The following is a 23295-nucleotide window of genomic DNA, read 5'->3' on the forward strand; positions in this document are numbered from 1 at the left end:
TATCAAAAAAAACAGAAAACTTTATCAAAATAAAGAGTTATCACTACAGTAAAAATGATATTTGATAACAATTAATAGTTAAATTATCGGTAAATATGTATTTTCAGAGGCAATTATTACTCTCTATAAATGTTCCTAAGGATTATAGCAACATTGAATCTAATGAAAATTAATTAATGTCGGTAAAGGTTCCAACACTCTTTGTTAATGCGCATATATATTGTCGATAAAAGTTATATTTGTTATAATGTATTTTGGTTATTTATTTGTTTCAAGAAAAACTTGATCTTTTATTATGCACAAAAAGAATAGACGAAGAAATATGACAAACTACTTAACTTGCAACAAAAGAAGTGGACTAATTGTGTCTATACTAATATTCAAAGAAGAGTGCAATGACATACAGATTGTTTGTACCTAAGAAAAAAAATCAAAACAATATACTAATTGTGGCAAGCAAGACAACAATCTGTTTGGTTCTTTTAGCAAAATTCATCATTGATTTTGAATCAGTTATCATAAATTTGATGTTATGTGCTATCAAATATAGTACAACCCACAAGTAACTCTTCCAAAATGTTTATGAAAAAACTTGTAGAAAGGGACAAAAGAGAAAATAATTTTTCAACCATCCTTATTGAAATTCTTAACAGAGTTAAAAAAATCACCAAAATAGCAAATAAAAAATGCAATAAATAAACGAATCATTATGTCTTACAATAAAAGATTAAGCTTCATTAAACAAAACTTAAAGGAATGAAACACATTTCATAAGAAGTTTAAATAATTTATTTGAATTCGACTGCCCTATCGCAAAAAAAAACCTTACAAATAATAGTGACAGAAATAAAATTTTTGTTTACTAAAAAACCAAATGTCATGAATTCAACCATTTCAACAGTGTTAAGAGTTGTGGAATGAGAGATGCAAAAGTGGTAATGACGCATTATTATCAAAAATTCATTTTATTTGTTAATACAAAGAAACCTGTAGAAAGAGACAAAAGAGAAGATCAATTTTCATTAATCTTTCCTGAAATTTTAACAGAGTTTTAAAACAAGTCATCAAAGTATCAAAAAGAAATTGTCATAATTACATGAATGATTATGGATTAAAGTAAAGATTAAGCTCCATAAAATAGAAGGAAGAAAACTTTATGGAATGAAACAAACTTCATAAGAAGCTTACTTTATTTATTTGAATTCGACTACCCTAGACCGGAAAAACAACTACAAATAAACAACAAAGCATAGTGTGAATACATTCTTATTATGTCTTATTTGAAAGGTCACAACTCTTTGGAAAAGTTACAACCTTTTATAAAAGTCATATTTTTTTCATAAAAGTTACAACTTTTCACAAAAGTTATAACTTTTGATGTAGAAGTCGCAACTTTTCATTAAAGTCACGACTTTACATAAAATTCACAACTTTTCAGAAATGTTATAACTCTCTGGAAAAGTTACAACCATTTGAAAATGTTACAATCTTTCATAAAAGGCACAACTTTTCATAAAAGTGACAACTTTTCATAAAAGTCACAACTTTTCATAAAAATCACATCTTTTAATGAAATGATAAGGCTAGTTTTAGAAATAAAATAAATTCAAGGAAAATCCTTGTTTGTGGTGGCGCCACATAGGCGGACTTAGGGTTCTCTTTATATATATATATATATATATATATATATATATATATATATATATATATATATATATATATATATATAAAATTCTATTATTTTAATTTTATACGCCATGTATCATGCTTAATATTATATAGATTAATGATATTTTGATGAATGTATAATATACTTTTATGTGTCATGTTTAATATCATATAGATTAATGATATTTTGATGCATGTAACATATTTCTTCTGTTCTTATTTAATTGTTAAATGTCAAAAAAAAAATTAATTTAATTTCTCTTTTTATTTATCTTTTTTAATAAATCAAGATGGGTCAATTTTTTCCACGTACTATACCCTAAATTTATTAGTAAGACGAAACATACTATATCAATCAATAATTTATTTTAAATTAAAATTTGGCAAGTAAAAACAAAAAAAAAAAGCTTATTTAGTTTAAAACAACAGATTCAAACTTCTTGTTTTTTCTTAAACTAGTAATTTGACCACAATACGCGTGGTTTATATTTTTTTTATATAAATTATATTTATATATTTCTAATAAAATTTACGCACAAATCATACTTCCAATTCAAATATTTCTTTGAAAGATCTTTAATTTATATACTATTTATTATTTATAATCACTTAAAAAAATTTAATCTTCTATAAATACCCGTGTGGTAAACTTATAAGTGAAAGAAAAAAATAATTATTTTTCTTAGTAGGAAGTAGAGCAATAAAAGAATTTCAAGAAATTTTGTATATATTTTGAACATATATATATAATTGTTTTAAAATCTTTTTCTTTTAAAAAAAATGAAGAACCACAAATAAATATACAAATATACTTATCAAAAAAAAGAAGAAAAAAAATAAGAATCACAAAGTATATTTTCTATATCGATTTTCCGAAGATTGAGACTAAATGAATCATAAGAAATTTGGAGAAAAACATCATTACACTATTTTTTTTTTAAATAAACCAACAAATATTATAAATTATCTTACAAAATTTTTAAAAGTATTTAATTTTACAATCTCTATATGTATTTGAAGCTTGTGTTCTTTAGGGTGTTAGCTCTTCGTGCTCTCTCTTATAATTGATTTATCATATGCTCGTAATCCTTTTAATGTAGCATATGTTATTACTTATGTTTGACTGATCATTGTCCGGTGCAATAAAAAAAGTTGCAAAATATGTATGAATTATTTCAACTTCATTGCAACGACATATTTGTAATATAAAAAGTTGAGTTTTGCCTCTATTGTTAAATCAATGATACATAAAAATAGCTCTCAAAATTACAATATCAATTAAGAAGTAGAAAAATGTTTATGATTTTGTAAAGTATATACATTTCGATCCCATTTAATTTTGTTCCTTATATTTTGTTTGAGAGTTAAATTATATGAATTTTCACTCATATTATATTTAATATGTATTTTTTTAATCATATTAATGTGAGAAACATTGAATCTTATATTTTTCTACATATTTTAAAATAGTTAAATTAACCATAAAAATAGTGAATTATTCTAATTCAATTTAGCATTGAGAATAGTTAAATTAACCATAAAAAGGTAAAATATGATAAAGTAAAATGAACGGAAGCACTAATTAGTAGATGATATAGGTCGAATATATGAGACTCATTGATGTAGATTATAATACATGATATCAAAAATTATCAAATATTGAGTAAGAAATATTTTAATAAAGAGATTCCAAAGTAGTTCTCAACCAAAAGAATACATCAATTATTTAGTAATTGAAATAAAGTATGAGACTCCTTGATTTATCAAAATATCAAGATTTAAATGTTGAGTAAAAATTAATAAAGAAATTATAAAGTAGCTCTCAATCAAGACAATACATATCTTTATTTGGCAGTAAGAATGAATTCATAAAGTTTTATCAAAATAGAATATTTAATATCACATGAATTTCTCAAGATAAAGTATGAAAGATGCAAATTTAAAATAAAATACTGTAAATCTTCAACGTAAAAACTGATATTATTCCTCTAAGTTATAACACGTAATCCTACCCTAATTTAGTATAAAATAATATTAAAAAGATATAAAGAATATATTTAAACAAACTTAATATATATATCACACAATTTTATTTTATTTTTTACTTTTGTGTGTGTGTATAAAATTAGACATTTTAACCTTTAGGCATAAACCAAACGACTTGCAAAAGTGAAGCTCACAATCACAAAAAATAAATAAGGAATATAAAAGAATATAAAGAAACATAGACATAAGACATTGAATATATTAATTGTTCAATTTAATTGGATTATAAATATGGTTCAATATTCACCCATGAAAAAATGAGCAAAACGAATGTAAAATGTAAAATCTAAAACGTGTCAATTATTTAGTTTAAATAATAACTTTTGAGCTTTCTAAATTAATGTAAGTAATATATAATTTGTAGGTCTTTAAATAAATTATATAAATGTAAAAAATTAAGAAAATGTCAAAAATTGAGAAAAATAAATAAATGTCATTCTTGACTTTCGAAGCATGCCACATCACCTCTCCTACGATAACATTATAAGAAGAAAATTGAAAACAGAAAATCAAATACACATTTGTAATTTACTTTTTTGTACATATAGTTTAATAGAAAAAAAATTTTATATTTAAAATTCGTGATGAACTTTAAACAACAAACTACTAACAAAAAATAACAAAAAACTTAAGCACTTCAACTAATATATACAAAATTAGGGAAGTAACATTAAACTTGTTACTCATCATGTGGAGGATAAAAACATTTCTTTAGTCTCGAATTAATCTTGATTATCTTGCGCTCCTCTAACATGTTCCTTTGAACATAAACCTGCAAAATAAGAAGTTCGACTCCATATGTTGGAATCAATTAGTACATGTAAAAAATAAAAATGGAAATTTGAAGAAAAAAACATTAAAACAAAAATATTTAACCATAATATCCTAAATCATTGAGATGATAACAATTTTTGTCATATGTAACATGTATTTCTGATACTTATATAGTGATAGATGAAGTCATGAGAATTAAACACAAGGAAGATAAAAGATTCTTTTATTTTGTAGAGTAGCCCTTTATAGAGAGTTATTAGAGGATCAATGATAATCTTTTGAGTTTCATAAATTAATTTTTTTAATGAGAAATAAAGAAGAGTTAATGAGGGAGGTGTAATTAAAAACTATGATTTTAAAGTGATTTTTAACCTAGCATACAAATAAATAATAAATTTTTAAATTTAAAAAAAAAAAAGATAAATATGAATGGTGGCCATTGAGATTGAGATTTGCCACATCACCTAATTTTTTATTTAGCTTTGTTATATATATAATTTTTTTTATTTTTAAAAAATAATAAAAATAGAAGGTATATTAATAATAATAAAAACTAAAAAAATTATAATAAATATAAACTTAAAAATAATAGGTAGAAAACGGACATTAGGAAAAAAATATTATAAAAATAATTTTTTACGTTTGAGGCAATATGGCAGTCTTTTGGAATTCCTTAATTTAAAGAAGGTGTGATTCTCACTAAACAACTAATTAATAATAAAATATATATACACATAATATTATTGTGTAAGAAATAATTTAATAGGCCCTAATTTTTTTTAAAATAGAAAAATATTTTTCTAGATCATTGAGGCATGCCACATAGGCAGAATGAAAATCCTCATTTTTATATATACTAGTAAATTTAGCCGCGCTATGCGCGGTGTATAAAAGTTTTCATTTTTATTTAATTTTTAAATCCAAATAGATTAGCTAATAAATTTTATCATTTAGCTTTGTAATTTCAACTCAATTCATGAATTAATTTTAACAAAAAATAAATACCTTAAATTAGCAGTACAGTCAAATACCTATATTTTTTTGGTCTAATAGTTACTATTCTTTTATGTTAGTTATAATATATAATTAAGAATTTATGACTTTATTATCCATTTGAATGAGTTCTCAAAATTAAATATGGTTAACTTTGATGTTTTGTTAAAAATTTAAAGTGAGATTTTTAGTCTTTTAAATTTTTTAAAAAATATCAAAAGAAATAAAATAGTAATAAATTCAAAAACAGACTTAGAAATATGAAAAATTATTTGTAATAGATAAGCTATATATAATTTGAAGACTTAAAAAAGTACTTCAATATGTATATATTAAAATTAATGTTTTCTCTCTATATATTTGATTCTTTGGAAGGAAATGTGTGATACATGATTTTAATTCGGTAAAATTTTTTTTAGTGATAGAGAATTAACATAAAAATAATATATTATTGTTAAAACGCGTAATAAAATAAGTAATAAATGAACAACTATAAATGAATGATAAAAGGTTTTCTGTTAAGATTAAAAAAAAAACTTATATATCTAATAAAAACTTATAATTAGACTCTTGAAATTATAAATAAAGTAAACATAGAAAAACTGTTCACAAATAATATGAAATTTATAATTATTGACGATAAATAATATTTTCATATAATTAAAGTGTAGGAGGAAAAGCTAAGTAAATTTTTAGAATCATTATAATGGAGGATGAATGGTTAAGTAATAAGTATAATTGAAATGATTATTTGTAGTATTTTTTTCCTTAATGAATTCTCTTCTATAATTCTACGTTTTCTTTTAAATTTATTTCAACGCTATTTTTTAGTCTTCCTTTTTTATTTTTTATTTTTTTAGTCTTTGCTTATTTAATTCCATTAAGAAAACACAAACACAAATGGTTTCACGGGATTCAGCCAATTGTCTTGATAACAATTAGCATCGTATCTTAACATAATCAAATTAGGTTGTCTTTAGCTTTTTATTAATTTAAGCAAAATGTTTAAATGAATTCTTTTAATTAATTTTTATTATATTTTTCATGATTTATATTTTATTTAAAATTTAAAAATAACTTCATAATAATTTTGATTATCTCCCGCCGCTAAGCGTATCTACAAATACATTTTAATATTTTCAAGAATTGTTTTTGTCTTACTTTTAGTAATGATCTTGCTATAATTTCATGCAAAAAAACAAATCAATTATTCTCTTTTATATATCTTATTATGTATCATTCTTATTAGAAATAAAAATAATTACACAAATCAGTCTTTATCGATAGATTTTGCATTACAAGATTAAAGTAGAGGACAATTAAACTAAACATAAATATATTTGGTTAAAAATATTTTTTTGATGTGCTTTTAAGATGTCACGAATTTAAACATTAAGTAATTTGAGATTATGAAGGTATAAAGTTGGAAGTTATAGGTATTACTAATAAGTATTAATTAAGTATAGAGGAAATGAAAGATGAAGAGGTGTGAGTTTATGATAAAAATTAAATTAAAAATAAATATATAAAAATAAGAGGAAAAATATATAAAAAAAGTTACATATTTGTTTAATATACAAAAGTATGTTTTAGTAAAATCCTCCACCATTTTTATGATTTATTTTATTATATGACATATTTTCTTTTTACCTCATTTTAGAGATTTCAAATTATTAAAAGTCTCCAAATATGCTTCTAATAATAAACATTATTTTTAGTAATTACTATTATTTTGAACAATATATACTTTTTCTCTTATTTTATATTATAGGAGAAATATCTATTAAGAGAAAGATTAATTAAAAATAAATTTAGAAAGGGACATAGAAATAAAAAGTTAATCAAAAAGAACAGATTTTTTTTAAATTATCAAAAAAAAAGAGTAATCATACGGATGTTTTAAAATAAAATTAAAAAATATTTAATTTTTTGTTGATTAAATTCTCAAAATTGTGAAATATTTGGCCTATAAATAATTTCTATGTATAAATAATATAATAAATATGCATCGTTAAAATTATGTATTTTTACCCTATCATTGTTATGTGATTGTGAGATATGAAATTACAAGAGGAATCAATTTATTTGATTCTTAGCTATATAATATTTGTACTTAATATTTAGTATTTTATTTACTTTATATTGAGACGTGATATATTACTTATATTTATTATGTATTTGTATAACATTTTTATAGCTAGTGAGGAGGAAGATATTGTTAGACGAAATTAGAAATAAGATATATTAACGTTTTTCAATTAACTAATTAATCTGATAAGGAATCAATCAACTCTTATTGCATCAGAGGTTTAACCGGAGAACTATAAACAATCCTAACAATAATACCAACTAACATACATAAAATTATGTTAACTATAATCAAGCAAAAATATTTAAAATATTTAGTTATATATGATTTGAAGGGAAAAGATCACATTCTCAACATAACATAATTACAATCCTTACAATAATAACAATTAAAAAAAAATTATAATTAACTAATCAAGTAAATATGTTTAAAATATTTAGTTATATATGATTTGACGAGGGGAAAGAAGATCATGTTTTCAATATAACATAATTCAATTATTCAAATTTACAAAGTAATTAAAGATAATCATTGTCGGTAGAAACTATAAGAATAAGAAAAAAATCTCAAAAAACTGCAAAGAGAAGCAAAAAAGAAAATGAACAAATTATTTTTTCTATAAAAGAATCATGATTTGTATTATCAACAATTTAACCTAATAATATCAAATATATAATTACAATAGAACAAATTTGATTATGATAATTAGACATGTCAAATCATTTTACCTCACAAAATCAAACTATGCAAAATATATAACATTTTTAATCATACATCCCTCTCCTGCAAAAATCAAATCAAAGAAGATAAAAAAATTAACAAATCAAAGAAACAAAAAATGAAGAATAAGGAAAATAAAAATAAAATGATCATCATGCAATGTCTCAAAGTGGGTTATATGTGTAATATTTAGGAGTTATAATTTTTATATATTAAATATTTTGAAGGTTATGAATATGAAAGGTTAGGAGTTATATTATTAAATTAAAGGTTAGGTGTTATATATATTATTAAAAGGTTAGGAGGTGTAATGCTCATTAAGTAACTTATTAATAACAATATATATACACCCATAATATTATTGTGTAAAAAAAATAAATCTAAAAAACCCTATTTTAATATATATATATATATATATTTTTTTTTTTCCCTCGTTGAGGCATGCCACATAGGCGTATATATATATATTGATTCCGTATTAAATTAAAATTATACATTAATTACTCAAAGAGTTTACTGTATCTCAAAAATTTTCCGGATTTGTACCCAAATCAATTTTAGGGTTGATAAATTCCCAATTTGATTTTTCAGAGCTTAATTTTCAGCAACAATGGCAGTCAAAGGGAGGCATTTCCGAGGTTTATCTCGAAAATCATCTAACTCTACGCTGATTTTTGCCGTGTTTATTGGGTTTTCATTTTTCGTGCTGATTCTTCTCGCTTTTGGAATTTTCTCGATTCCTTTCACTTCTAGAGGATTGCGAAAAGTACATGATCTTAGCTCAATTGCTCACAATGCTGCTGGAAGGTGATTCTCATTGTATTTTTTTGGTTATTTTTGCAGAGATGGATCCAGAATTTGAATTTAATAGGTTCAGTTTTTAAGATTCTTAGCATTGTATTCGTTGTTAATGTTAAAAATTATGAGTTTAAATCTAATATTTGTTGAGATTTTAGAAAATAAACCTATTATCAAAAGGCTACAGCTGCTCAGGATTGCTGGTTACTTTTTTCATTTTCAGAATTTGATAGGGATCTGATAGTTTTTATGGGATTTTTTTGTTTGCTGCAGACGAGATGATGATGGAGGAAGAGGAGATCAGTGGGCTGAAGTGATTTCATGGGAACCAAGAGCTGTCGTCTACCATAATTTCTTGGTACTTCCATTAATTTTTTTTTGGGTTTATTTCAGTACATTTTGCATGAATAGCAGTATAGGAATAGTTGGGTAGTATCATCTTTCAGAGATGATCATGATGGGATTTCACAACTATTTACCTAGTGGAGCACCCCATATGAACTCATGATGGACGTATAATTTACTTGATGCTCTTCAAGTTCACACGACGGAAATTACTCTATTGATAAGATACATTATCAATGTAGATAGATCATATGACTCAGTGACTCGAAAAAAGTTCAAAGCTTGATACTTTTCTTTGTTTATGTCAATGAGCTGAAGTGATTTCACGGGAATCAAGAGTTGTCGTCTCTTGATACTTTTTTTTCTGGTTTATTTTAATGCATTGTGGATGGATAGCAGTTCCATAAGAAATGAGCACTGATACCTTTTGGAGTTAGTCTTGATGGTATTTTCCAACTATTTTACCTGGTGGAGGTGCCCATAGAAGTGGAACCAAGATTTGAAGTTTACAGGTTTTAACTGTTACGAACCCAATAGCTATTTAATGGGTTCACAATTAAATATTTTGTACAAATTTAATGAATTAAGCAAAAGTTACTGGCAGATTCCAAATCCATAAGTTATATTACAGGTCTTGGAGTGCCAATGTGCTTTGTGATGCATGTTTGATTATTCGAAATCAAGACTGCAGTCTTTATTTACTCAATGCACCCCAGGTTTGCTCGATTGAGATTACTATATTGACATGATATTCATTCATGGATATTGGATACTACTTCTATAAGGGTAATGTAATATTCTTTCGTGATGGTCAGGAAGACTGTCATGTGTAGGATTTGAGAAATTCTTGCATTTGATTTTTTTTACTACACAAATTTGGGAAGGGCACATTACTTATGAATTTGGGTAAGATACAAATCAATATAGATAGCTCAACTGACGTAATGAAATGAAAAAAAATCAAAATAACTTCATAACGATGGCAACACTTGATTCCTGCGTTCTTCTTTCTTTTAATCAGCATTGGTATCTCTATGCAATTTGCTTTTGCACTGTGCCACTATGAGAAACCAAATACATTTCTCTGTCATTCAAGACCATGTGGATCACTTAAACTTGGTTTTCAGCAATCATCAATAATATTGAGGAAACTAGTGCCGATATTGATTCAATATTGATATTAGTGTCCCTATCGTAGCATTTCCCTGGTGATTTGATGGCTAATGTTTTGCTGTTTGTTGTTTGACAATAACTCTTACCTTTACCCAAAAAAGGGGAAGAAAAGATGCATTATCAGCTATATGGTGGTTTCTCTAGAAAGAAAGAAACATAAATACGCCTTGAAGTACAATATATCCAAAATACGCTTTGAAGGACAATATATCTCTAGTCTGAAGAACAAATCAGATTTTTTTTCTTTTAAGTTTCCTTTTGTTGTTGATTGGAAATTGCAAATGATGTAGAAACCCTGCTAAAAAGTTCAGATTCACTACATTGATAGTCAGGATTTTGCTTTTTGTCTTTCTGATGGGTCAGCACAATTTATGTAGCCGATTTGGTTGGGTATAGAATTTAAGAAACAAAGAAAAACTTTAGAACTAGATGTCAGAACAACATAATCTTTGTGTAGTTTATTACTCCCTTCATTTCAATTTATGCAGCGGTTTTGGTTGGATATATAATTTAAGAAAAAAACTTTAGAACTTGTGGTCTGAAATATGTTATGAATTTTTTTTGCTATAAAAATATGAGAAATTTGAAATTAAGTTGTTTCTCAATATAGAAGTGTGACATTCTTCGTGGAACAAACTAATGAGGAAAAGTGCCATTTAAAATAGAATAGAAGTAGTTTTAACAATGGATAGATTTAAGAGAAAAAATAAATGGTTTGTGGGTTGATGCATTTTCTTGTATCTTTGGAGTCGTTACTAATGTTCTCGTTTGAGCATATCTAATACTGGATCTGTTGACCAATGCATCAACTCTTTCTGAAAAGTCACTATTCTAAACTTCCTTCCTGTTTTTTGGGCAGTCAAAGGAAGAATGTGAATATCTGATTAATCTTGGAAAGCCTCATATGAAGAAGTCAACTGTCGTTGATAGTGCTACTGGCAAGAGTACAGATAGCAGGTAAGCAATTCGTGTGCTTGTTCATCTCGATTGTCACTGCTTTAACTAATAAACCTCCCTGGCAGGGTTCGAACAAGTTCGGGAACATTTCTTTCCAGGGGACAAGATAAAGTAGTCAGGACCATAGAGAAAAGGATTGCAGATTTCACCTTTATACCCGTAGGTATGCTGATTTTATACCAAAATGTGTGATTCTATGAATTTACACTGTTATTTGCTATTACTCTGGGTGTGTGCATTTTGCATGATGCTCGATCTTACATAGGCCTTGAAAAAACTCCATACATGTTGATATAGAAAATGATACCACCTGTCTCTTTTTGTGATGGAGTAGGAACTGGTTATTTCGTCTCACTATGAATCACATATAGCGTCTGCTTTTACTTAGGAATTCCAGTTTGCTCAGCTGTTATTTTCCAGGGCAATATTCTTGTTGTGATCCTCTGCAGAAAGGGTCGTTTCTTTCAGCCTATAAATGATTTTGCTTTTATTGATGGCTATTGAAGTTGTATGCATTTTCTCAGGAGAAGCTTTATCCCGATCTGAGATTCAGTTCAATTGCATGATTAGTGGGTGGGGATGAATAGGAAATTAATTACATGTGCAAACTTAAACTAGTACTTTTCAAATACTGCAATGCAAAATCTGGATACGACAACTCATACAAAGTGACCAGTTCCAAAAAGAATCTGGGCGTCAATAACTGCTTCAAATTACTCCTCTTCCCTATACAGACCATAAAATCTTTTGTTTATTTGAGGGCTGATTTTCTTTTGGAAAAAAGGATCTCAAAGGAGGCATATATTATATACATGGTTCAACCAGACAGGCATATTTGTTTTTCTTGACGCAGCTAAACTTACTAAATTTCTTCTTTAACTACCGAACTATTTGACATGCTTACCGTTATGCACATGTAATTGGTGTTTCTGCTTCTGTCTATAGAGCATGGTGAAGGTCTTCAAATTCTCCACTATGAAGTGGGTCAAAAGTATGAGCCACACTATGATTACTTTTCGGATGAGTTTAATACTCAAAATGGTGGTCAACGCATTGCTACGGTTTTGATGTACTTGTAAGTGGTTTTCCCTATGTGAGGTTTATATTTATGTATTTAGTTAGTTACTCTGTCAAATATCTCTTGCTGCTCCACAGATCAGATGTTGAAGAAGGGGGAGAAACTGTATTTCCTGCTGCCCAGGGAAACTTTAGTGCGGTTCCTTGGTGGAATGAGCTATCTGAATGTGGAAAAGGTGGACTCTCTGTAAAACCAAAGATGGGTGATGCTTTGCTTTTCTGGAGCATGAAGCCTGATGCTACTCTTGATCCTTCAAGCTTGCATGGTGAGTAATATTCATTAAGAGTGAGTTCTGAATTCTCACAAGGGATGCTGATTGATTTATGAAGCTTAACTACAGTATATTGTCATGTTATCTGATGATTTTATTGCACATGAAGTATCAACTTCTGTACAACTTAGCATAGCTCATGGCTACCACAAAGTTTGTCGACAAGCAAGTTCAATTATCTGTGTCTTGCTGTAGGTGGGTGCGCTGTGATTAAGGGTAACAAGTGGTCATCTACGAAATGGATGCGTGTTCATGAATACAACATTTAACCTACAGCAAAAGGTGAATATATCCCCTTTAATGAGGATGAATATATACAAATTAATGCATTTCTAATCTGTTGCCCAGGTTTTGCAAAATCACTATGGTCTTAGATATGTTTCTTCTTCTTGAACCCTCGCACTTATGTGGCTTCATGCTTATTGTAGTTATGCTATAGAAATTTATTAGAAAGTGATGATCCAAATCTTTGAATGTGTTCTTGAGTTATGTTTCCTAGTAGTAGTCCTAAAGATAAAAAAATGTTAGATTAGCTCTTTGCGGACAAAATTAAACTCATTTATAAGGACATACTACGTAGACTTCGTTTGTGAGTATATACACCCTTAAGGGAGAAGATCATTTTTTCAGAAAAATGTAGTATTTAGCTCCTTGCAGACAAACAGTTAATTCATTTTTAAGGATATTAGACTACCTGGATTTCATTTGTGAGAATATACGCTCTTTGAGCCAGAAGATGAATACTTTTAGGAAGTGGTGTCCCTACAATGAAGGGTATGATGAGGTCGTACTCTGGCATATATAATAAGGAAAAGGATCATTTAATCCAAGGCAAGAATTACCTCAATAGTAATTATGATAAAGTTGAACCTCTAGTATGTGACACAGAACTGTTTTATCATTCTCTTCATATCGTGGGAATAACAATAGGAATGTGATTCCCAAGTTTCTGGAAACCCCTTTAGAGTTAGTAGGTCTGAGGTGGTGTCGAGTAATATTTAGAACATATATACTCCAAACCTAGAGCAGCTGATCAGTCTGTACCCTGCACGCTCTTTTTATTAGTTTGTTAAGAGCACTATTTCGTTGCACATTACAAATTTTAGTTGCCTTTTAAGAATATTGGTGTACATTTAGCATGACCGCATGAGATCACCTGCAACTTCACTTTCTTTGTTTACTTGTCCACCCTTCCAAATTCAGTTTCAGGTATTCTCCTAACTAAGGTAGGTGGTAGAAAATGGATGAATCATTCATGTGTAAAATTTGTGAACTTGTCTATCAACTGTTCATCAGATTCGTCATCTCTAGTGGATTAATCTTGTAGATTTATCCTGTTCTTTATATATGACGATATCACTTATGCAGGTCCACTTTCGAGTTTGGATGCCCTCGCTGTTGTACTATTTGTATCAAAAGAAGCTATAATCTTATAATTTTAGGAGATCCCAGCTTTCAACCTCAAGCCTATTATACTCAGATGGTACTATTTTCATCTTTTTCTTTTGGTTCTTCCTTATTCGTTTTGGTTCTCTTTGTATTTTATCGAGTTATCGTAAATACAGTAAAGTAAATCCACTCGGCACAAGCTTTTATATGAAATGAGAATTATAGCTTTTTATACAATATCTGGTATTTACTCCATACTCAGTGTTAACAAGATGTGACTCAGGCGGAGCCATGATTTCAACTTTACAAGTTCTGAGTTTTAGAACGACTTGAAGTACTAATAACTAGGTTCTGACTTTGATATATGTATATTTGATGAATATTTCGACGTGAATATATGGTTTGAGCAAAAGTTTGTGAGTTTGATCGAACCCATAACTGAGCTTCTACCTCCGCCAATGGATGTGAGACAGACTGATATGACTTCATACTATATTCAGTTTGGATGTTCTTGTAGATTGATTACTCCAAATCATGTTGGATCGTTATGATTTCAGTGATACGAACAAAGAAGAAAATATATTTTGATTGTGAAATGTAATTTATGACAGATCGATGTTATATTTAAGTTAACTATCCTAGAGTTACTCACAGGTCAATGTTGGGTCGTCATGATTTTATAGTTACAAATAAAAATGAGAAACTAAATGCATTTCTTTTTGGATAGGAGGTTTTTGACTAAAATGATGGATTAATTACGGAAATCTCATCTTTTAGTTTACTTATCATCATTATTCCCCGTAAGTATTATAAATTTTCAAAATTCCTCATTCTCGCGCATCATATTGATGTATATCGCGCATCAGATTACTGTATCATGCATAAATTGTACCTTGCGTATCAGATTATTGTATCTCGCGCATCAGATTGCGCATCAAATTAGTGTATCTCACACATCGATTAGTGTATCATGTATAAAATGTAGCTCGCGCATTAGATTACTGTATCTCATACATCAAATTAATGTATCAACACTTATATTATTGTATTCATTTTGAGGAATTTTTGTAATTATAAACTTTTAACGGATGAATTATAAAGTATGTGAATTCTGTAATTTGCCCAAAAATAAATTGGCTTTAATATTTTGACTATTTCATTTAATATTTCTTTTTCCTATTGGCTTAAAAAAAACAAATATCATGTCATTTAAATTCATCAAAATTAGTTTCTGACTTCAATGACAAAATTTTTCGGATTCAAAAAATAAATAAATTAACCTCAATAGTTGAAAGATATCATAAATACAGCTAATAATTAAACTCCCTATAAATCATTATATTTTTATGAGTTTCATATTTAAATTATGTGATATTTTTATCTTGCAAAGGTTAAAACCAACCTGACTGACCCGTGACAAAGTATTTCATAAAATTTTGGCTTTGTTATTGACCATAAAAATAAATATATTACGTTTCAATTTCAAAATCGAATTATAATCGGTAGGAAAAAAGTAACCTATGATCTAAAAAAGATTTTTTGCCCCATGTTTAGCCGAAACCAGTTTCTAATCGCCCATTGTAATATCACGTTTGTTATTATCTTAATTACTTTAATTAACCAAACGCCTCACCTAATTTTCTAGTTTAACCTACCCTTCTTTATAGTTCATGCATTGACTTTATAATAAATGGAGTAATTAAAAAAAAATTAAAACATATAATTGGCAGGTGAGACTTTGGGGTTAATTGTGAAAATTAACGTACTAAAGTTTGATCATCGTAATAATATTGAATTTTTTCAAAATTTGATATTTTATATATACTTTTGATTATATATTACTAAACTATGGAAATAAAAAATTATGAACCTACTGAATCGAATATCGAACGTCTATTTTTAATCAATTGGTGTCAAATCTTAAATCTTCGAGCTTGTGACCAATTGAATACTTCACCCTACGTTGTAGCTCTATCTTCACTACTCGACCACCATATCTCATATTCAATAATATTTATGTAGGTTATATACAAATTCTTTTCGGATAATATTTTTTTGTGTACGTACAAAATATAAAAGTTAAAATTAGAATTTAGTGATAACTAAGGGATCAAAAGTATTACTCCATTAACTATTTTTATAATATAAGTTAATTAGAATTCTTGTATTTTAATTCATTTCTCTAATGTAGGTTAGCTACAAAATCTTCATCAAAGCTCCTAACCTATTCCACCCTCATCCTGTTTGCAAAATTACATATAAATATTCATAGAATGATATTCTTTTTACTTACTACCAAAATCCTATAAAATAACTTAAAAAATTCACTTACGAGAAGTTTAGAGTATACACAAATTTTATAATCTTTACCTCAATTGTTATGTAGAAAGACTATTTTCGATCGTCCATCGATTCAAAACAAAAACAATCTAGAAAAAGATGTAATGAAAGTATAAAAGACAATAGATAGTAGACAAAACAACAAATATAATATAGCAGAACAATTCTATAACCAAAGTACCACAATTGAATTACACAAAACAAAGAAATACTAATTTATAAAATTCAAAAGACTAATTCAAATTAGAATATTTTTCTTCTTGTTAATTAATGAAACCGCCCAAATAATGTAGGGTGGATTTGGATGAAGAAAAAGTAAAAGTGCATAGAAGTAGGCCAATCTTCAAATTTAATTTATGTCCATCACAAATATTGATTTATTTGATAATAATTCAAAAAAAAAAAGAATTATTAACGTAACACAATAGATCATTATACAAGGTCAAAAATTTCTATATATATCAAAATGTATTACTATTAACTAAAAAATACATATTTAAAATTTGAATATTATATAAATTGAGATAAACAAAAATTAGGATATTAAAATTTATTTGACAAGTGGAAATAATAAATATGCATCAATCCCAATGTTCATAGTACACAATCTTTTGTCCTTCATCTTTATGAAAAAGAAATATCTTTGCCACTAGTAGTTATGTCATAAAGTTCACAGACATCTATCCAACTCTCACCCAACCACATCTACAAAGTCTCCTCTTTTAAACTAAATAAATATTGGAAGAAAAAAAAATATATTATAATCTCAATCGTCATTTTAGATCTCACGTCTCTTAAGAAATTAGATAATTTATTATTGTACTTTTATTTAGTATTATTTTGAAGTCAATTTTTAGTAAATGCACATGAATAGTAATATGTTTCGATTAATTGATTTGATTGATGAAAATAAAGAAGTTATTTAGTTTTTCTTATATTATCAAATTTATACTTTCAAAACTAATAACTTTTAAAAGTAAAACAGAAAAGGGTAAAAATTGCTCCTAAACTATGCGAAATAGATCACTTATAATCTTTATTACATTTTTTGGGATCAAGAATATCTCCGTTGTTATCCTAGGAGACCACAAGTACCCTCAAGATTTGACACCCCAATTGTTTAGTGATGTGACATGACAGATGAGACTAATCCCTCTACCTAAGTGTTGCCAACTAAGATTTTCTACAAAAGAACTTGATCTTTAGTGGCGACAAAGTTACCAAAAAATCTCAAAATATTGCAAGGTTATGAATGACTTTTAGTGACTACTAACAGTAAAACCTATTTTTTTTTAACAAAAAAAATCTGATAATTAATTTTTGATTGAAACCTAATTTTATAAAATAAACAACTTACAATATTAATATTAAAACCACCCAACATTATAACGAAAAATCATGAAAATTACTTCTTGATTCACATCTATACTATATAATGTATCATTGTACATTTTATACATTTACATATAACATAAAAATTAAACATACATTGTCTTCAAACTCCTACTTAATCAATATCATTTTTGTTTTTTTTTTAAAAAAATAATGAATAAAAAAACACAAAATTAGAATTTAATGTTAAAACTTTTTGTGACGATTTCTTCTTTTGTAATAAGTCCTAGTTGGCTATGCTAAGGTGGAATGATTAGTCCCACGTGGCGTACCAAGTCAATAAAAATATGGGGTGTTAACTCTTGAGGGTATATATGGTCTCGTAGGATAATAACAGCGGCATTTTTGATCCCAAAATATAACGAAGTGTATAAATGATCTATTTCACATAGTTCAAAGGCAATTTTGACCCTTTTCCGAAAGTAAAATAAGAAAATAGTGTCATTTATGTATTGTTTTTGTGAACTAACAAATATTATTTCATGTCTCTTAAGAAATTAGGTAATTTGTCATTATACTCTTATTTAGTGTTATATGAAGTCAATTTTCAATAAATGCACATGAATAGTAATATGTTTCGATTAATTAATTTGATCGATGAAAATAAAAATAAAAAATTACTTAGTTTTTCTTTTTTTTTATGTTAGTCAAATTTATATGGTCAAGACATTAAACTCTTAAAAGTAAAATAAGAAAAATAGTGTCATTTATGTATTACTTTTGTGAACAGACAAATATTAAGAAAGATCTATTTAATAAGGACGACAATGTAAATAGGAACGTAGAGAGTATTATAAACAAAAGATTATCTTAAAAATAGAATTACATATATGAACATTCATTCTTTCTTTTTCTTATTCACTAATACTAATTTTTCAAAACATTAAATTATATTCAAAAAATGATATAATAAAATAATCATTTTATTTATTGCTTTTTCGAAATATGCTAAGTGAACACTAAACAAGTAAAACTGATCTGGAAATAATATAAGTCTTCATTTTTACCCTTACTCAATAAATGTCATGAAGATAAATTAACATTATGAAAAAATGTGTGGTATTATATTGAGATCAATGAATAAATAAAAATAATTTTATAATTATTATTTTTAAAAGATATGAAAAATAAAACATGACAAATAAAATAAATCTAAAAGAGTTTGAACATTTTCATTCCAAAGGTGTGCAAAAATTTAGGTTGAATCATCAAAATGTGTGGTGTTATAATTAAGTGAATCCATTTTTTATAAAAAGAAATAAAACATGTATAATGGACCTTCTAAGGCTCATGAATTACAAATTTATTTTGTGGACTAAATTAATTTGAAAGTATAATTTTAGATTAATTACAACCCCTTATTAAATACATAGTACCAAACACTTGTGAAAATGTATTACTCAAGTGTGAAAAATATTTATTATTCATTATAAAAAAGAGAAGAATGAAAGAAACTAAAGAGACAAAGTGAAAGTTTTAGCATGTGAGTTTCTTGCCTCAATTGGGTGTATAATTTAAACCCTCAATCAAAGATTCAATTTTTTTGTCAAAAAAAAAGACAATTCCCATTTATTCAAATTGCTTTGCAAAAAACCAATGGTGTGATGTAGTAAGGTATACTTTTTCATTTTTAATCACAAATTTCGAATTTGAATAGCGAGTATGTATATTTGGTTAGAGTTTTAAAATAAGGCTAATGCACAAATATACTTTTTAACTTTATCTTATCTGAAATTTTTATTCATCAATTTTAGAAGTGTATAAATATGCACTTAAACTTATATATAATTGAACAAATAAGAACATACATTGCACTTAGTGTTTTAAATGCCAATTTGTATTCTACACGATATACTATATGACGTCCTACATGTATTATGCTACATATGACCTTATTTAATATTATTAAATTTAAATGTTTATTTACACACATCTAAAATCGAAAAACATCGATTTCAATTGAAACCAAATTTATATACATATTTATGTAATATGCCTTTGAAATTTATTTATTTTTTAAAAAATATATTTTTTTTAAAAAAAAAAAAACCTTAAAAAGCTTAATAAAAAACCTTATTTTTCCAAAATAAGAATAGTTTGAAGGCAAAAAATCTTAGAAGTTTGACAAAACAGACTAGAAACACTTCGACTAGAAAAAATATATACCCATTGTATTCTGATATAAACCTTTTTAACATGAACCTAAAATTAACTTGGTCTATTGCATATCAAATATCGAACACCAAATAAGAAATAAAAAGAATTGGACAAAATTGACTAAAACCACTTGTACAAGAAAATGTTATACCCCGAACGTCATAATATAAAATTTTTTGACTTGAATTTAAATTCAATTTATTCTCAATATTGCTATCGAACAGCAAACAGGAAATTAAAAAAATCGACAAAACAAAGTATAAACACTTTTATCAGAAAACACTGTACCCCTAATATCCTCGTATAAAACTTTTCGAGATGAATCTATATTTAATTTTTTCTCAATATCGATATCAAACATCGAATACAAATACCAAACATTGAATCGATAAAGTAAAAATATAAATTTCTTTTTTTCTCATTACTCTCTTTGTGTGAGTGTCAAACAAAGCTATAAATGCTATTTGGTTTTGTGGTTTCTTTTCAACTTCACATCACCCTCTTAATTTCTTTTTTCTCTTTATATATACAACTACACACAATACTATATTTACATTGAATTTATTACTATATTGTGTTATAGCTGTTTTCTTATACAATTCACTTAATCTTTGCAAAAATTAAGAAAATAAAAAAAAAATGGATCTTTACACATATCAAAGAAGTGCTTTTTCTTCTTCATTATCAATTTTTTCTTCATTTTGTATGATGGATTTGATTAAAAGAGCTAAAGATTTCTTCAGATTTGCTGTTTCTACTATTATTGGGAATGTGTTTTCTGCAATTTTCACATTTTTCTTCGCATTAGGTGGGTTACATACTATTATCAATTCTTGTTTACAATTTTTTTTGTGTATTAAATAATTGTGACTTTTTCTTTTGGGAGGAGTTTTGATTATTTAATAGGGGTTTTCGTAGATTTTGAATCAGATTTCGAAAATTTGTAGGTAGATTATTGTTTGAGTGGATCTCTTTTTTGGGATTTGTGTAGTTTTTTTGTTACTTTAATTTTGTTGGAGTTTGTGTTCTGTTAGTATTTTTTTTTTGGGTTTCTTACTATGATATTTTTGAAATTCGATTAAATTTGAATTCAATTTGAAAAGTTTCGTATTGGAGATAAAACTATGTTGACAAAGATGATTCGAAGTTGAGACCTCATGTTATTGTTTGTGCTTGTGGGAATGCTTTGAACTGTTTTTTCTCTGGACTATCTGAGTGTGCGTACACTCTATTCTTCACATTTTGTTGGATGACATTGGCTATATTTTGTTGTTATCGAGATCTTTTTGGGAGAAATTTCACTTTTACTCAAAAAAGTTCAAATTTTTTCTTAAAGTAAAATGTATGTACAAACTCAACTTGAAGTTCGAGTTTCAACTTCAAATCTATAGCGAAATTTTGTGTCATGGGTTATACTAAGGTTATTGGACTTTTTCTCTTCCAACTTCCAATCTAGCTATCTTGTTGATTGTGTTTTTTTTACCTTGTATTTAGGGTATGATATTTTTGATTTTGCGTCAAATCAGAGACGTATTCAGAATTTTAGCTTTATGAGTGTAACCATTTAAGGTTTTAGCATTGAACTCATTATATTTTTCGAACTTGTGGTCTTAATGTTTTGTGTGGCTATAAAACCTATTCATAAAGGAGATATACAAAATGCTTTGTTTGTCGTTTGAGCTAATAAGCTAAAGTCGAATAACCCGAGGCAGAGTCAGGATTTGAAGCTTATGAGTTTGAGATTCTAGCCTTTTTAAGTTATTGAGTTCTAAACTATACTAATTTGTATATATGGAATGGATTTCATAAGACAAAGACACAGTTTGTACCAAAGTTGCTAGGTTCAGTCGAACTCGTATTGCAGATAGTTATATGACTGAAAGAAAAAACAGATTCTAAAGTTTGGCATAAGCAAGTAGAGACTCTCATTTCCTATGGAATGAAGCTGATGATAATGTTACAAGTGACTGCTTTTTAAGTAACAATGGAGTCGTTTTCTTTTTTGTTGCAGTGGGCACATTGTTAGGAGCAATGACAGGAGCTTTGATAGGTCAAGAAACTGAAAGTGGATTCATTAGAGGTGCCGCGGTTGGAGCCATTTCTGGTGCTGTTTTCTCTCTTGAGGTCTTTGAGTCATCTCTGATACTATGGCACTCTGATGAATCCGGAGTTGGATGTGTTCTGTACTTGGTAAGCAACATAGCTAGCGCCTTTTTCTCATTGATACTGCATCTTATATCAGTACTTGTTATAGCATGTCATATCATATACCTTTGGTTTCATGTTACTAATAAGTAGAATTATGTGCATAGAACTTAAACTCCGAGGTCAAACAATCTCCTGATCAAGCTATGTGTTATGTACTTTTGAACTAGTGCAGATTGATGTAATAGCTAGCTTGTTAAGTGGTAGACTAGTTCGTGAGCGGATTGGTCCAGCAATGCTTAGTGCAGTGCAAAATCAGGTATCATGTAACCATTTTTGAATAAGCAACTGTAAACTCTCTTCATTTGCTGACTTACTTTCTTCGCGTTGATCAGATGGGAGCTGTTGAAGAAACTACATATGAAGAGGTACCTAACATTTTCGATACAGGTGGGGCAAAAGGTTTGCCTGGAGATTTTGTGGAGAAGATTGCAAAGGTTGTAATTAGCAATGGTAACAATGTAGATGATACAGGGGAGAGAGTTTCTTGTTCAGTCTGCTTACAGGTACATTTCGTTTTAACAACAGTTTGTTTTCTTCCTGTTTATATGTATCATTCTGATTGACTGATGTGATCCAGGACTTTCAACTCGCGGAAACTGTTAGATGTTTGCCACAATGTCATCACATGTTTCACCTACCATGCATCGATACATGGTTGTTGAGACATGGCTCCTGTCCATTGTGCAGACGGGATCTATAGGTGGTTTGGTTCTACTCAGTATATAGTTAGTTGTAAGGTTATTTTAGTTTTTTTCATACTTACTGATAAGGGTTCACCCTCTATGTTTGTCATATCATAGAGAAGCCTATGTAATCCAGTATGGTCATTGTAGAAAGAATTTTGAGCTATTATAGTGCTCATTGCACCGGTTCATGATTTTTGAAGAAACCGAACAA

The 23295-nt window shown here is 27.4% G+C and overlaps 2 protein-coding genes across 2 annotated transcripts; both read left to right on the forward strand.

Moving 5' to 3' along the window:
* The first annotated feature begins 8694 nt into the window (after positions 1-8694).
* On the forward strand, positions 8695-14538 carry LOC101267095 (probable prolyl 4-hydroxylase 10). Its single transcript, XM_004234472.5, has 8 exons — positions 8695-9097; positions 9362-9446; positions 11466-11563; positions 11629-11726; positions 12509-12638; positions 12719-12906; positions 13108-13194; positions 14281-14538. Exons 1-7 carry the CDS (start codon positions 8901-8903, stop codon positions 13179-13181), a joined length of 870 nt encoding a protein of 289 aa, XP_004234520.1. The 5' UTR covers positions 8695-8900; the 3' UTR covers positions 13182-13194; positions 14281-14538.
* A 6084-nt stretch (positions 14539-20622) lies between these two features.
* LOC101267385 (NEP1-interacting protein-like 1) lies at positions 20623-23270 on the forward strand. Its single transcript, XM_004234473.5, has 5 exons — positions 20623-20998; positions 22202-22380; positions 22571-22654; positions 22731-22901; positions 22976-23270. The coding sequence occupies exons 1-5, from the start codon at positions 20830-20832 to the stop codon at positions 23096-23098; spliced, it is 726 nt and encodes a 241-aa protein (XP_004234521.1). The 5' UTR covers positions 20623-20829; the 3' UTR covers positions 23099-23270.
* Positions 23271-23295: the final 25 nt, after the last annotated feature.

Source organism: Solanum lycopersicum, chromosome 3 (assembly GCF_036512215.1).
Source record: "Solanum lycopersicum chromosome 3, SLM_r2.1".
Taxonomy (NCBI): Eukaryota; Viridiplantae; Streptophyta; class Magnoliopsida; order Solanales; family Solanaceae; genus Solanum; species Solanum lycopersicum.